Below are 16,128 nucleotides of genomic sequence, written 5' to 3' on the forward strand. Positions count from 1 at the left end.
ATATATATTTATATATAGTTTTAAAAAACATATATTTAGCAACGGATGGAATAGATGCGCACTGCTCGTGTTGTTCAATTTGTGCTTTGCAGGTTCGAGTGGTCACTAACTTATATAAGTCCATGCGCGTGGAGGGGGAAACACGCAGTACTACGCATCGATATCTAACTTTGTTACAAAGCTAACTATCCCATGCATGTTCAAGTAGGTAGAGCAGTTTAGTCCATCTGTCGCCATGACTTTTGAAGCATCGTGTTTACATGTGCAGTAGGCCCATGCCCATCCCTATTTCGGAAGCACATGCGACCGAGTCAGAATTGTACTAATACCAACAGAATTGTGTTCCGGGGTTATGCATTTGAGCCTGGATGCAAAGATAGTGAGTACAGTAGTACTACTAGATATGATCCCCTCCCGGGGGAACGCGGGGTCGGTCAATGCCCATCACATACGTACCTCCTTTGCTTGCTTGCTTACTTGCCAGGGTTGGTGTACCTGCACTGCGCTACACTACACGGGCCAGCTTCATTCATTTATTTTGTTGTCCTCCTCCATTTCTCATCTCACCGGCTACTTCCTGGAACCTTCCCTCCTCCATCTTCACCGGCTCTTTTAAAGAAGAAGAAGAAAACCAGCGGGGTAATGTTCAACGCAGCCTAGCCTAGATATCAGAAGGGCAATGGCCGCCACGCCGGAGGAGTTCCTGGCGCAGCAGGCTTTCCTTGCGCGCCTCGAGCCGCCGTCCCCGTCCCTCTTCCTCGACCTGCCGCCGACGCCCCGCGGCGGCGGCGACGACGACGACGGCCACTCCTCCTTCGACGACATGGTGCTCCCCTACATCTCGCACCTGCTGATGGAGGAGGGCACGGAAGAGGAAGACCACCTCTTCTACCTATACCCCAACCACCCCGCGGTCCTGCGCGCGCAGCAGCCCTTCGCGCAGATCCTAGTGGACGTCGCCGACAGCGCCAGCGGCTCCACCTCCATAACCTCGCCCTCCTCCTCTTCCGACGCCACTGCCTCCACCGCCCCCAGCACCGCAACTGCGTCGCCCCACGACGCCCTCGTCCAGATCTCACCCCCGCCCTGCACCGACGCTAACGGCCATGCCTCGGCCTCACCGGATAATCACGGCGACGAGATGGCCAAAAGGCCGAGCTCTGACTTCTTCAATCACTTGTTGCCCGGCGACCCGGACATGCTCAACCTGGCCTTCCTCAAAGGCATGGAGGACGCTAGGAAGTTCTTGCCGCCCGACACCAGCCTCCCGCCCATCAAGGAGGGGACAGTGGTGGGAGGCGGGAATGCTGGCCGCTTCAAGAAAAAGAGGGACGCACCGGCACCGGAGCCGGATGAGGGCAGGCCCAGCAAATTGATGATGCCGGAGCAGGAGGAACGCAAGATGTTTGACGAAATGATGTTTCGGGAACACGAGATATGCATGAAAGGGACTCAGAACCTGACGGACGGCGAGCCTGGAAAGAAGGGCCGGTCAAGAAAGGCCGTGAATGACAGTGAGATGGTGGACCTGCACACGCTGCTGCTCAACTGCGCTCAGGCACTGTCCACAGACAACCGCCAGAGCGCCATTGAGCTGCTGAAGGGAATCCGGCAGCATTCCACCCCGAAGGGGGACGCAGGGCAACGGCTGGCACATTATTTTGCCAATGGGCTGGAGGCACGGCTGGCGGGTAGGGGGAGCGAGCTATACCAGTCACTCCTCCTAAGTCGCATCTCGGTCGCCGACTTCCTCAAGGCCAACCAGCTTTACATGGCAGCTTGCTGCTGCAAGAAGGTGGCGTTCATCTTTGCCGACAAGACCATCTGCAATGCTGTGGCCGGTAAGACACGGTTACACATTGTGGACTATGGTCTGAATCAAGGGCTCCAGTGGCCAGGTTTGCTACGCATGCTCGCGGCTAGAGAAGGTGGCCCGCCGGAGGTGAGGATCACCGGCATTGACCTCCCTCAACCTGGGTTCCACGGAGCCTACCACATTGAGGAGACGGGGCGCAGGCTCAGCAACTTCGCCCGTGTGTTCGGTGTGCCATTTAAGTTCCGTGGTATCCCAGCAAAGCGGGAGACCGTCCGGCCGGAGGACCTGAACATCGACCCGGACGAGGTGCTTGTGGTGATCAGTCTTTGCCATTTCAGGCACTTGATGGACGAGAGCCTGGGCTTTGATGGTCCAAGCCCGAGGGATCAGGTCCTCAACAACATCAGGAAGATGCGTCCACACGTGTTCATCCATGGCATTATGAATGGCTCATACGGTGCTACATCCTTTCTGACACGGTTCCGGGAGGCACTGTTCCATTACTCGGCCCAGTTCGACCTGCTGGACACGACCGTCCCCCGGGACAACGAAGGGCGTCTGCTGCTCGAGCGCGACATCTTTGGGCGGTCTTGCCTGAATGTCCTCGCATGTGAAGGCGCAGACCGGGTGGAGCGCCCTGAGACATACAAGCAGTGGCAGCTCCGGAACCACCGGGCTGGGCTCAGGCAGCTGCCGTTGAATCCAGATGTTGTGAAGCTTGTGCTGGACAAGGTCAAGGACAACTACCACAGGAACTTTGTTGTTGATGCTGATCAGCGGTGGTTGCTTCACAGGTGGAAGGGGCGTGTGCTCTACGCTTGGTCATCATGGATTGCAGCTGATGCCACCTAGCTTATTTTCTCAATCTAACGTTGATTGTAGACATAGATAAGCTTTCCTTGTGCCTGGGAAAAGTAATACTAGATGCTAGTTGAGCAATAAAGTTGCACTGGTTTGTGACTTACATCGTTTGGTTCCTGCATCTCTTGGGGTGTGTTTGGTTACTGTCATCAAGTGGAATGTAACGGGTCCATTCCGTTCCTGAGGGTCGTTCTCGTGTTTGGGTAGAGGAATCGGAACCAACTGATTCTTCGGAACTACATATTCCCGTAAGATCCGGAATGCGCTGGTACCTCCAAATCGGAGGAACCACGCGGAACCGAGCAGGTGCGGCTCCCTCTCCCTCTCTGGCGCCGCCTCTCCCTTTCCATCTCCGGCGCCACCTCTCCGGCGCCGCCCTCTCCCTCTCCCTCTCCGGCGCCGCCTTCTCCCTCTCCCTTTGCGGCGGCTCGAGGAGCAGGTGCGCGGCGGCCCGAGCAGGTGCTGCGACGGCCCGAGCAGGTGCGCCGCCCTCTCCCTTTCCATCTCCAGCGCCACCTCTCCGGCGCCGCCCTCTCCCTCTCCCTCTGCGGCGGCTCGAGAGCTGGTGCGGCGGCGGCTCGAGGAGCAGGTGCGGCGACGGCGACGGGCCGAGCAGGTGCGGCGGCGGCGACGGGCCGAGCAGGTGCGGCGGCGGCGACGGGCCGAGCAGGTGCGGCGGCGGTGGCAAGCCCGTTCCATCTATTGTTTCAACCAAACATAGGAACGCAACCTGGTGGAATGGAATGTCATGGAATCATTCCATTACGTTCCACCTTATTCTTCAACCAAACACACCCTTGATGTGTGTGATTTGTGTGCGAGGACGATTGAAGATGTTTGACACGTGTTTCAGTAGTTTCTAACAAGATACTCCTCCGTTTCTGGGAGTATATTTTTCTTCACTGTGCACCGTTTATCTGTTTATAACTACTTCCTGCGTTTCTAAATATAAGTCTTTAAGCGCGAGAAAAAGATCCCTATTCGGATGGAGGTGGGCGATTCGGCGTCGCCCGCCCTGGGCGGCGCGGCGGCCGTGCCCAGCCCCGGTGCTTCGGCTCAGTGCGCCGATTGGGCGGAGGACGAGGACCGGCAGGAGGGGGCCGCTGTGGCGGCTGGTGGGAGGACTTGCTTCGGAGATCGGCTGGCCGAGGTGATCGCCGCCGAGCGTGTCGCGTCCTATGAGTTCCTGGTACGTTCCTCCCCCCTCCCTCCTCTCCCCCCCCGTCGCGGGAGATCTGTAGGTGGTCGTGAAGGTCGCCGCCGCGGGCGCTGGTCTTGGGGTGTGGCTGGCCGGGCGGAGGTTGGGGCGGCGGCCTGGTCGTGGCGCCGTTCGCCCGTCGGTGACGGCGAGGTGTGCATCGGGAACCGTGGTACAGGGCGGGTTTGGCATGCGGCTGCAGCGAGCGAGCCAGCTGGTGCCCTCCGGGGGGCCCGTGCCCCGTTCTGGTCCTTCAGGGCGGCGGCGTCGTCGCCGGTTGCCGAGGTCACGCGCCCCTCTCGGGGCGGCGGGCGCACGAAAACCCTAACCCCCATCCCGCGGTGGTGCGCGATGAACTGGGCCGACCTGTGAGCCATGGGCCGCATGTGTCGGGGGAGTCTGGGGCGGTCGTCCCCGGACTGGCTATGGACCTGGGCCTTGAGGTGAGCTGACCCAGGCTCACTGAGGCGCTGGGCCACCTGGTGGTGCCGGCCCAGGTTGAGGTTATAACCCTAGCGGCCCAGGCCCAGGCTGAGGTTATAACCCTAGCGGTTGCGCTTGCCTCCAGCTCGGTCGCTCCTCCTCCTGCGCCGCTCTTGTCCCCGTCGCCGCCGCAACCCCCTCCACTCGCGCCACCGCCTCTTGATGCACCCCTCGGCTCGACACACCTCACCGCCATGCATCGGAACCTGGGCGATGGCGAGCCCCGGCCCAAGAGGCGAGCTCCTCTGCGCGAGGCCGAGCGGGAGGCCGAACCGCGGCGCCCCTCCCCCTCGTCTAGCCGGCGTGAATCAGAGCTTCCCTCCTCGTCGATGAAGGGCAAGGCCGACACGGGTGAGGAGGCAGCATCCTGGAGGGAGGGGCGCTTGCGCCCTCGTTCCCCTGACAAGTGGCAGCGCGGGGAGGACCGATCTCCTCCTCGCAGCCAACGATCCCGGTCGCCTGTCCGCTCAGGGCGTGGTGACGCTTCTCCTCCCCGAAGCTACACCCCCCCCGCGGGGCCAACCTCAGTTCCCTCCGGTTGGGACGGGGGGGGGGGGGCAGGAATGGAAAAGGGTAGTTTCCCAAGAAGAAAGAGAAGAAGGTTGGCCAGCCGTTCAATGGGGCTTCGAAGCCGGCGTCGCTAGTCTCCCACCCGCCACCCCTCCTCCTGCGGTGATAGCACTGGGCTTGGCCCCCCGTGCGGTCCCTGCGGTCTGTTTCAACTGCGTGGTCAAGGGGCATTACCATGTGGACTGCAAGCAGCCGCCGGCTTGCTACAAATGCAAAAGCTCGGAGTACCCAGCCTTGCTATGCCCTATGAGGGAGCTGGAAGATGATCTGGCTCTATATGGCCACGCCCTGGATGACTTCGGATACTACCAGATGGAGATCCCGGAGACGCGGACCGCCTCGTCCTTCACTACGCTCATCTCTGTCCTGGGGGCAGGACAGCGTCCCTGACCATCATCACGGCCGAACTGCAACATCTCTTCAGGCCGGACTAGGATTGGGGGGTTACCCCAATCTCGAACCATGAGTTCACCGCCATCTTCCCTGACCCCGCGAGTATCCGTTTCGGCACGCACATTGATGAACTCACATTGGCCCTCAACAAGCTCACTATTAACATCTCTGTCTCGGACGTGGACCCTCTGGCTGTTGCCGTCCTAGATCCGGTGTGGATGCAGCTTCGGGGCCTGCCTTCGATTGCCAAGCAGGCAAAGGTAATCCGCAAGATGTCTTGCCTCCTGGGTAAGATTTTGGAGATCGACGAGGCATCTCTGTTTCGGCCGGTGGTTCGCGCCAAAGTTCTGACTCACGACTCCTCCAAGCTTCAAACTACAGTACGGATCTTCTTCAACCGCGCGGGGTACAACATCCGCATCTCTGTCGAGGACATGGGGCCGCTGGCTGCTGGATCTGAGGCGCCGGGCACGGGCCCTCCTGGCCCTTTGGTGGATGGGGATGCGGCCAAGGCCCCGACCCGGCCGAGCGTCGACCTGCGGGGTCATCATCCTCCGACGATGAGGATGATGATGCGGCACCAGCCGTGCAGCCCAACCCTGCGGCTGGCCTGGGCAAGTCTGCCCTGGTCCTCTCGGCTGAGGTGGGGGCGGACGCGGCTCTGCGGGTCACGGCGGACTCGCCGGTCTCCCGTGGCTCGCTGCTGTCATCCTCTCAGGACTCTTCAAGGGCGAGCGACGCGAGCAGCATGGGACTGGAGGTTTGCCCGCCTTCCTCCCCCCGCGGAGGTTCTCCGCTGGCTGTCGGCCCTCCCCTGATGGGGGATATGTACCTAGGGTAGGGTCATAGGCCTGACCTAAGCGTCCTACCTAAGGGTACCTCATTATTAGCTGGAGGGTCACAAAGAAGATTCCGACTGGATGGCCATGGCACCTAAAAAGTCACTCAGTACAAAGTCACTCGGAAGATATTCCCCTTCACTCGACAACCAACTTTCACTCGGAAGGTTCCAGTCGACACAGAAGACCAGAAGCCACCTCCAGGGAGGCCAACGGGCATTCGCTCAGCTAATGGTCATGAATAGCATTAATTACATAAATACGTTATCAGTAACACACATCTTTAAACCATATTGATCGAGCCCTTAGATGCTGAGGCCTTGATGAGGGGCAGCGCACTCTATATAAGTCACCCCTCCCCTCTGGCACAAGGGTTCGCACCCCCTGTGACACACATTCCACACCACAAGAGCTTGCGAGCACTGAGACGTAGGGCTATTACCTCTAAGAGAGGGGCATGAACTCATACATCTTGTGTACAAGGTTGCCGTAGCTAGGACTCTGCCCTCTCCATTCGTACCCTACACCTCTACTATCAAGTTTATTCCCACGACAGTTCGCGCCCACCGTGGGGCAGACGTCTAAGCGACTTTTGGCAAGTTTGCATTTTTCACTCTCCGTCATGTCTTCTGCCTGCGATTCGTTCATGGGCGGCAAGATCCGTTTCGGTGCACTCATCGTCGTCGTCATGACTCGGCATGGCTTCAGGAAGCGCCACTCGACATCGAGGCGCTCCTGATCCGTGGAGCGACACACTTTCATGCAAGATCCTTCGGCGTACTCCTTCAACAGCCGTCGACTCCTTTGTCGACCGTTCACTCCGCTGTTCGTCGTCACAAGCGATCCGGTCTCTCACGATTCTAGCGATGGGTGAAGCACGCGGTGGCGTGCCAGGCGTCATCTCCGTCAACTCCACAGGTCGCTGCCATCGAGCCTTCTGTACCTCTTCGGGACCCGATCCACTCGGCATCGGATTAGTCTGATGTTCCTTCCGAGTGCGAGAGCTGCAATCCAGAAGCGGAGGTCTTCATGGCGGGTTCTGCGGAGAGCCCACCCGGGTTCGGTCACGACGAACACGAGGTCGCCGAACCATCGACTGGACACAGTCGTGGTCGTCCTCTAACTTCCAGTAGGCGTCAGCGACAACTCTTCTCAAGTGGTCGACAACACAACATTGAGGTATATCGTACTCCGGTACTTAACGTTGCAGCCGCAGCTAAGATAGCAGATTCTATTCAGCCGTCAGATTCAGAGGCTGGTAGAGGCTTAGAGCAGATTCACACTTTGCTTCAAGCAGCGTAGCAACATAATTCAGCTGTATCGCAGTCGCTCAATAGGTTACACAACAATTCACCAAGAGCAGATACAGTCTGTTCAGTTTTCAATCCAGGGTTGCCCCAGCGTCGCAGAGACGGGGGTTACCGAGAGAATCAGCACAGAGACCAGGGGTGGAACCAGTTCCCTCCTCGTTATCACCGTGATGACCGCCGTTGGGTGCATTCTCCTCCGCAGAGCAGTACGTATGTGTCCCGACACTATGATGGCCGGCGCCCGTTCGGTGATGAGTGGAATCCAGGATTTGATGCGAGAAATGTGCTCGCGCAGAGAAGGATCGACCAGGGCAGAGCTCACAGAGATGGTTTCGATAGAGATCGTCCAAGTGGAAGTAGTATTGCAGTTTTTGGTCCGAGTGCTTCAGCAGAGCAATCCGCTCTGTTGATATTGCCCCCAACTTCTGGTTGACGGCCGGAATCAATAAGTTCATAGAAGAATCCAAGCCTGAAACATGGCTTGATGACTACCGAGTGGCTGTGCAGATTGGGGGAGGTAATGACAGCGTCGCCATGAAGCACTTGCCTCTGATGTTGGATGGTTCGGCCAAGGCGTGGCTGAATAAGTTGGCTCCTTCTAGCATCTACTGCTGGGAGGATCTCGCCCGAGTGTTTATCAAGACATTCAAAGGCACATGCAAGCGTCCAGCTGGTCCGTCCGAGCTGGAGCTTTGTGTGCAGAAGTCAAGCGAGTTGTTGAGAGATTACATTCAGTGGTGGACCACCCTTCATCACACGGTGGAGAATGTTACTGAGCACCAGGAAGTCCGTGCTTTCAAGGCGGGCGTCAGATACAGAGAGCTATACTTGAAGTTTGGCTGTACAGGCGACATTTCCATGAGTAAGATGATGGAGATTGCCGGCCGATACGCCAACGGCGAAGAAGAAGACCGCATCCGCAGCGGTAATGGGAAAGCAGTCGACAACGACGTCGGCGGTAATTCCAATGGGAATCAAAAGCGCAAGGCTGATGGTTCCACTCCAGCAGAAGCAGCCGCCCTGGCGGCACAAGGAAAATACAAGGGAAAGTCCAAACGACAATCCCCCCAATAAGTCAAAGGGTCAGTCGGATGTTCTGGATCAGCCGTGTGTACTCCATACGAAGAAAGACCAAGAGGGCAATTTGATATTGCCTAAGCACACCACTCGTCAGTGTCGACTGTTGATCCAGCAGTTTAAAGAGGATCAGTCGAATGGAAAAGATCCTGAAAAGGTGAAGGCCGAAAAAAGATGATTTCCCTGATGTCCAAGCAACGTTGATGATTTTTGCTTACGTAGAGAGCAGAAGCTGACTGAAGGTCATCAACAAAGAAGTCAACATGGCAGTGCCCTCCACCCCCAATGCCTGAAGTCGTCGCAGACCCCCATAACCTTTGACCAGTCGGATCTCCCGGCTCTTGTCTCTACTCTAGGTCGACAGTCTCTGGTGGTCGACCCAGTTGTGGAGGGTGTTCGGCTTCGTAAAGTCTTGATGGATGGAGGAAGTGGGCTGAATATTGTGTATGCAGAAACTCTCAAGGGAATGGGCATTCCGATGTCCCAACTCAGCAAGAGCACCATGTCGTTTCATGGAGTTATCCGAGGAAAGAAGGCCAAATCACTCGTCCAGGTCACATTGGATGACGTTTTCGGCTCCGATAAGAATTTTCGCGAAGAGAAGTTTACGTTTGAGGTGGTGGACTTCCAGAGTGCATATCATGCCATTCTGGGTCGTCCCGCTTATGCTCGTTTCATGGCCCGACCATGTTACGTGTATCTGAAGATGAAGATGCCAGGGCCTAAAGGAGTCATCACTGTCTCAGGCAATCGACAAAGAGTTGAAGAGTGCTTGCAACAAGGCTCAAAAATTTCCGATCAACAGATGGCTGTGGTCGAAATGGAAAAATATCGAAAGAACACGAACCCTGTTGACCTGATGCGCTCCAAGAATCCCGCTTTTGAGTCCGCTTTTCTGTCGGCAGGCGAGGTCAAACCAGTGAGCATCCACCCGGCGGATCCCAATGCTGCCCCGACCAACATATCCACAACACTCGACATCAAATGGGAAGCCGAGCTCATCCAGTTCCTCCGTGAGAACTGGGGCATCTTTGCATGGAAGCCTGGTGACATGACGGGTGTACCCAGGGAGCTGGCTGAGCACCGCTTGAGAGTGGATCTGAAGGCGAGGCCTGTCAAGGAGCGTTTGCGACGGTGTGCAACGGAGAAGAGGAAAGCAATCAGCAAAGAGGTGGCGCGACTCTTGGAGGCCAAATTCATACGCGAGGTATACCACTCCGAGTGGCTCGCGAATGTCGTCATGGACCCCAAGAAGGACAAATCCCTTCGCATGTGTATCGACTTCAAGAACATTAATAAGGTCTACCCGAAAGACCACTTCCTGCTCCCCTGCATTGATCAAATTGTTGATTCAACTGCGGGGTGTGAGCGTTTCTCTTTTTTTGATGCTTATTTTGGCTACCATCAGATCCGTTTGTTTGGTCGAGACGAAATAAAAACGGCCTTCATCACCCCTTTCGGGTGTTTCTATTATATCACCATGCCTTTTGGTCCGAAGATCAGTTGACTTTCATGCGTATCAACCAAAAGTGCCTGCTCGACCCGATCAGTTGGAACGTTGAAGCATACATGGATGATACTGTGGTCAAGTCACGCAAAGGTTCCGACCTGCTGACTGACCTAGCCGAAACATTCACTAAGTTGAGGAAGTATGACATCAAGCTAAATCCAGCTAAGTGCACTTTCGGCGTTCCTGGCGGCAAGTTACTCGGTTTCCTCGTTTCCAAACGAGGGATCGACGGTAACCCCGAGAAGATCGACGCCATCATCCAGATGCAAAGCCCTGTGCGGGTGCAGGATGTACAGAAGCTCACAGGCTGTCTGGTAGCATTGAGTCGGTTCATCTCTCGTCTCAGTGAGAAGGCACTGCCTTTATACCGAATGATGAAAAAAATCAGATGTGTTCGAGTGGAATGATGAAGCAGAAGCAGCATTTGTAGATCTCAAAGCCCTGCTTTCCACCCATCCGGTGCTTGCTGCTCCGCACAACAAAGAACCACTACTCTTGTACATTGCAGCCACCAATCAGGCCGTCAACACGGTTCTAACCGTCGAGAGAGAAGAAGAAGAAGGCAAAGCCTACAAGGTCCAGTGCCTAGTTTATTACATCTCGGAAGTATTGACCCCTTCGAAGAAAAGGTATCCCCATTACCAGAAGCTTCTTTATGGAATATACTTGTTAGCAAAGAAGGTGGCGCATTACTTTCAAGATCACTCTATATCATTCATGAGTGATGCCCCACTATCAGAGTTTCTTCACAATCGAGACGCAACGGGTCGAGTGGCTAAATGGGCCATGGAGATGCTATATTTGGACATCAAATTTGAGGCACAGAAAGTCATCAAGTCTCAGGACCTTGCTGATTTTATGGCCGAGTGGTTGGAACAATAGCATCCAGCTCAGATTCACTCGGCACACTGGACTATGTTTTTCGATGGTTTCAAAATGTTAAATGGGTCCGATGCTGGTGTGGTGTTGGTGTATCCAAAAGGCGACAAGCTTAATTATGTCCGCCAGATTCATTTCGATTCCTCCAACAATGAGGCTGAGTATGAAACTCTCCTCTACGGGTTGCGTATGGCCATTTCACTCGACGTCCGACACTTGATGGTATACGACGACTCAAATTTGGTGGTCAATCAGGTGATGAACGAATGGGATGTCAAGAACCCCGCCATGACTGGATACTGGAATGAGGTAAGGAAACATGAAAATAAGTTTGAAGGTCTGGGCTCCACCATGTTCCCCGACTGAAAAACCAAGCAGTTGATGAATTGGCCAAGATTGGATCCTCTCAGAAACCTATCCCCAGCATTGTGTTCCTGGAGCATTTGCATACTCCTTCAATGCAAGAGGATCCTTTCACTGAAGAGCCCCCACAACCAGTGAGCACCTCCAATCCGACTGAGATTGACGTCCCAGAAGTGGTTGATTTAGTGATGGAAATCTTGGTAATCACACCCGAGTGGACAGTACCGTACATCGCATACATCTTGAGAAGAGAACTCCGTGAAGATGAAGCCGAAGCTAAGCAGATTGTCCTAAGGTAAAAAGCATTTACTGTGATGGCCGATCAGCTGTATAGAGAAAGTGCTACCGGCGTAGCTGAGCGGTGCATCTCCCCTGAAAAGGGCCAACTGATCCTGGAAGAAATCCACTCAGGGACCTATGGTCATCATGCGTCCTCTCGGACTATTGTCGCCAAAGCATACCGAGCTGGGTTCTTTTGGCCACGTGCCTATGAGATGGCCAAAGATATGGTTGATCGCTGCGAAGGTTGCCAATTCTATTCCAATCTGTCCCACAAGCCTGCGTCTCCCTTGAAGACCACTCCACTCGTTTGGCCATTTGCTGTTTGGGGTCTGGATATGGTCGGCCCTTTTCGAACAGTTCAGAGTGGATTCACACACTTGCTTGTTGCAGTCGACAAGTTTACCAAACGGATTGAAGCCAAGCCAATAAAGAAGTTGGACTCCCACACCGCCATCAAGTTCATGAGAGACATAACATTTTGGTACAGAGTTCCTCATAGTATCATAACAGACAATGGCTCCAACTTTGATTCAGAAGAGTTCAGGCGCTTTTGCTCTGCTCAAGGCACTCGGGTGGATTATGCGTCCGTCGCACACCCCTAAACCAATGGACAAGCTGAGAGGGCAAACGGCCTTATCCTTCAAGGGATGAAACCGTGACTCATGCGGGAACTAGAACATGCAGCTGGAGCCTGGGTAACTAAACTACCGTATGTATTATGGGGCTTGAGAACAACCCCTAACGTTCGACTGGACGCACACCCTTCTTCCTGGTGTATGGAGCTGAAACTGTCCTGCCGAGTGATATCCTTCACAACTCCCCTCGTGTGGATTTGTACTCTGAAGCTGAAGCTGAAGCTGAACAGGCGCGGCAAGATGGAGTGGATCTCTTGGAGGAAGAGCGCCAGATGGCCTTCATTCGGTCGACTGCATATCGGCAGGATCTTCGTCGCTTCCATGCGAGGCATGTCAGGGGTCGGGCGTTCCACGAAGGTGATCTGGTGCTCAGAGTGGATCAGGAAAGACCTCACAAGTTAGCCCCTACATGGGAGGGACCATTCGTCGTCACCAAGGTATTGAACAACATAGCGTATCATCTCTATAACCTCAAGAAGAGAGCTGACGAACCCCGATCTTGGAATGCAGACCTGCTCCGACGTTTTTACGCTTGACGACCGATTGGATTGATGTAATAAGAGAGTTTACTAAACAAAGTTGCTTGTCGAAGTCATAACTTCTTCAATTTGTGTCGATTCCGATCGAGCGGTATCTCACCCAAAACATTCTCCGAGTGAAGAGCAATCCTCTCACTCGGGGGCTTAGCTGCGAACATGTTTCGCCTAAGTTAGAAAAACCCTTCCGAGTGAATAACAAACTATTCACTTGGATGCTTAGCTGCGAATCAATTTTCGCCTAAGTACAAAACATTATCCGAGTGAAGAGCAATCCTCTCACTCGGGGGCTTAGATGTGAACATGCTTCCCCTAAGTTAAAAAACCCTTCCGACTGAATAACAAACTATTCACTCGGATGCTTAGCTGCGAATCAGTTTTCGCCTAAGTACAAAACATATTCTAGGTGAAGAGAAATCCTCTCACTCGGGGGCTTAGCTGTGAACATGCTTCGCTAAGTTAAAAAACCCTTCTGAGTGAATAACAAACTATTCACTCGAATGCTAAGCCGCGAACCAGTTTTCACCTAAGTATAAAACATACTCCGAGTGAAGAGCAATCCTCTCACTCACGCGCTTAGCTGCGAACATTCTTCGCTTAAGTTAAAAAACCCTTCCGAGTGAATAACAAACTATTCACTCGGATGCTTAGCTGCGAACTAGTTTTCACCTAAGTACAAAACGTACTCTGAGTGAAGAGCAATACTCTCACTCGGGGGCTTAGCTGCGAATATGGTTCGCCTAAGTTAAAAAACCCTTCCGAGTGAATAACAACGTACTCACTCCGATGCTTAGTTGCGAACCAGTCTTCGCCTAAGTAGGACATAAACTCCGAGTGAAGGGTAATCCTTTCACCCGGGACTTAGCCGCGAGTAAATCGCCTAAGTTAAAAAACTTCTCCGAATGAATAGCAACCTATTCACTCAAGAAATTCAGAAATCAAGCAAATCTCAAAAGCAGATAAATTCAAAGGAATTCAGCACGGATCAAAGTCATCCATGCAGACGGAAAGTACTCGGGTTCCAGACCCGAACGAAGTTTTAAAGATACATAAAACACTCAGCATACCGAGGCAAATTAAAGTTTTGGTAGTAACCACAGTTTTCTCTCAAGGCTCCCCAGGTGTCACGCCCAAGATGCGACCCTATCCTCAATTTGGCACGACGGCCTCGTCAGGGATAGAAGCCCATCTCGTCGTGTCAAGTTGAGGATAGGGTCGCATCTTGAGCGTGACAAGTTGGTATCAGAGCCGTACCGACCTAGGAGCCCCCTTGATTGATCGAACTTGGCCGAGTCGAGTCTAGTGAAAAACTACTTTGAGTCTAGTTATATATCGGAGAGTAGGATTCTTTTTCTCCTCTTCTATGCTCTGGTGAGGAATCTTGACGTAATAATTTAATTCTACTCTTCTTCTCACTCAAATTTTTTTTAGGATCACGCGGATATTCTTGGAATCTATATGATGCCGATGTGACGGAGTTATGTCTTGGTGCCTCCTATCTGTTTAAGTTTCAGGGGAGTTGAGCTCCAGGGGATTCCTGAGCACATCGTTATCATTCAGATTTCTTAAGATCTCAGAACGAAGGATGTTCGTAATTGCTTCAATACTAGTAGTGCCGAGATAACCCCGATGTCCCCAGTACTGGTGCAGATTGTTCGGGAGTACTGCCATACTTTGTATCGTTGTGATCACGAGGGTCTGCTGTAGATGAAGGTCCGAGATTCTGGTTGTGTGTTGACGGATGTGATACAGGTGACGGGTTAGTATAGGAGTTGTGTGATATTACTCCTTGTATCCGTGTACCAGATTGCATGACCAGAAATTTTGGGAATTCATAGGTGGGAATTCTAGTAGTTTCTTATAGGACAATCTTCCAACAAATGCATGATGTTAGGTTGGGGTTCAACATCTAGTGGATTCCTGTCCATGAAAATATCGGACGAAATCTTTCTCATGAGTTTGTTCTAGCTTGTTTCATAAGCCTCATCCCTTTGTTTTGTTCGAGTTTGGTAATTCAAGTTGCTTCGATGTCAAGTGGTGATTTCAGATCTTTCCTAAGAGGTGTTCTCATAATTTTTATGTGAATGCAAATTCATTTGTTCAATCAGGTTGTCATATCAATTCTTGTCAACCGGAGTCGTCATGTTAATTCTTTTGCAACCGGTGTGTTTCTCTTCAAATAATTCAATCCTCTCCAATTTTGCAAGATCATTCTCTTTTTTATTCCGGAGTTTATCTCATCTGTCCCAAGTTTTCTTTGTTTTTCCCGCCCTCCCACCCTTTTCTTCAGTGTTAAGTCATCATCCATGTGCCTTTATATTCAGTGATGCTTCCACTATCTTTTCTTCCGTGTCTTACCCGGTGATTCGTTATGAAGATTCTCAGGAGCTTCGTGTTCATCTTTATTCATTCTTGTCATCCTTACCGGTGAATTTAATTCAGTTGTCCGTGTTCATCATATCCTATTTATCCTTGTAATTCTTTCCTGTGTTGGAAATTTTGATCAGTCTATCTTCTTGTTGTCATTTCTCTCTATTCTATCCGGAGCGTTGAAGTTATCTCAGAATTCTGGTTCTCAATTCTTTAATTATTTCGGGGTGCTAACATCATCTAGTTTTCTTATTCCGGTGCAATATCTCTCTTCTAAGCAATCTTTTCTAACGGTGGTTTCTTTGTGTGGGCCCATAACCCACAGGTCTTTCCGAGGATCTTATTTAAGCTCTTGTAAAATTTTATTTTCCGGAGATCATTAATTCTTTTCAACTATGACGTAAGTATGATTTCCATCAGTCATATCCCTTCTTCAACATCTATTTGAATTAATTCATTCTTGGGCTCAACCTTTCATTCTTTTTTATTCGGAGTGTCTCACTATTCTTGGTGATGTTCTTCTCGTCATTCTCTCCATTGAAGATTCGAAGGAGTGTTTCTCTCAATCTTGCTCCATTCTTGTGAAGATTGTCATCTGAGCTTCGTTTTCCCCCTCTCAATTGTTTCTGTCATGAGTATCCCTTTCTTCCTATCCGGTGTATTTCTGAGTTGTTTTTATTTCTCGATCCTCCGAAGGCCATCATTTCAGAAGATTCTTCGTTCTCAGCTTTCAGCTTTCATCCTCAATTCTTCTCCATTGTTGTCTCTTCGTTCGTCTCTCGATTATCCGGTGCCTTGTTCAAGTTTTCTCTTAGGTGGCTCATGAGCTCTTCATTCTCATGTTTCCCCATTAATTCGTGGTGTTCCCATTCAATTGTGAATTCTTACCGGTGCTTCCTTCATTTATGCTTCAGGTGGTGCTTATCTCTCCTAAATCATTTCTAGAAGATTAAGTGGTATGCTAAATCCGTTGCTTGTCATCAATTAAATTTGATGAAGGATAAGC

At 52.4% G+C, this 16,128-nt stretch overlaps 1 protein-coding gene across 1 annotated transcript; it reads left to right on the forward strand.

The window, feature by feature from the left end:
- The first annotated feature begins 296 nt into the window (after positions 1-296).
- Positions 297-2,780, forward strand: LOC123446274 (scarecrow-like protein 14). Its single transcript, XM_045122950.1, has one exon. The coding sequence runs from the start codon at positions 680-682 to the stop codon at positions 2,666-2,668; it is 1,989 nt and encodes a 662-aa protein (XP_044978885.1). The 5' UTR covers positions 297-679; the 3' UTR covers positions 2,669-2,780.
- Positions 2,781-16,128: the final 13,348 nt, after the last annotated feature.

The sequence above is a fragment of the Hordeum vulgare genome, chromosome 4H, assembly GCF_904849725.1.
Source record: "Hordeum vulgare subsp. vulgare chromosome 4H, MorexV3_pseudomolecules_assembly, whole genome shotgun sequence".
Lineage (NCBI taxonomy): Eukaryota > Viridiplantae > Streptophyta > Magnoliopsida > Poales > Poaceae > Hordeum > Hordeum vulgare.

Bases quoted from the DNA above. Each gene is read 5' to 3' on its own strand.
- LOC123446274 (XM_045122950.1), top strand. From the start codon at position 680: ATGGCCGCCACGCCGGAGGAGTTCCTGGCGCAGCAGGCTTTCCTTGCG.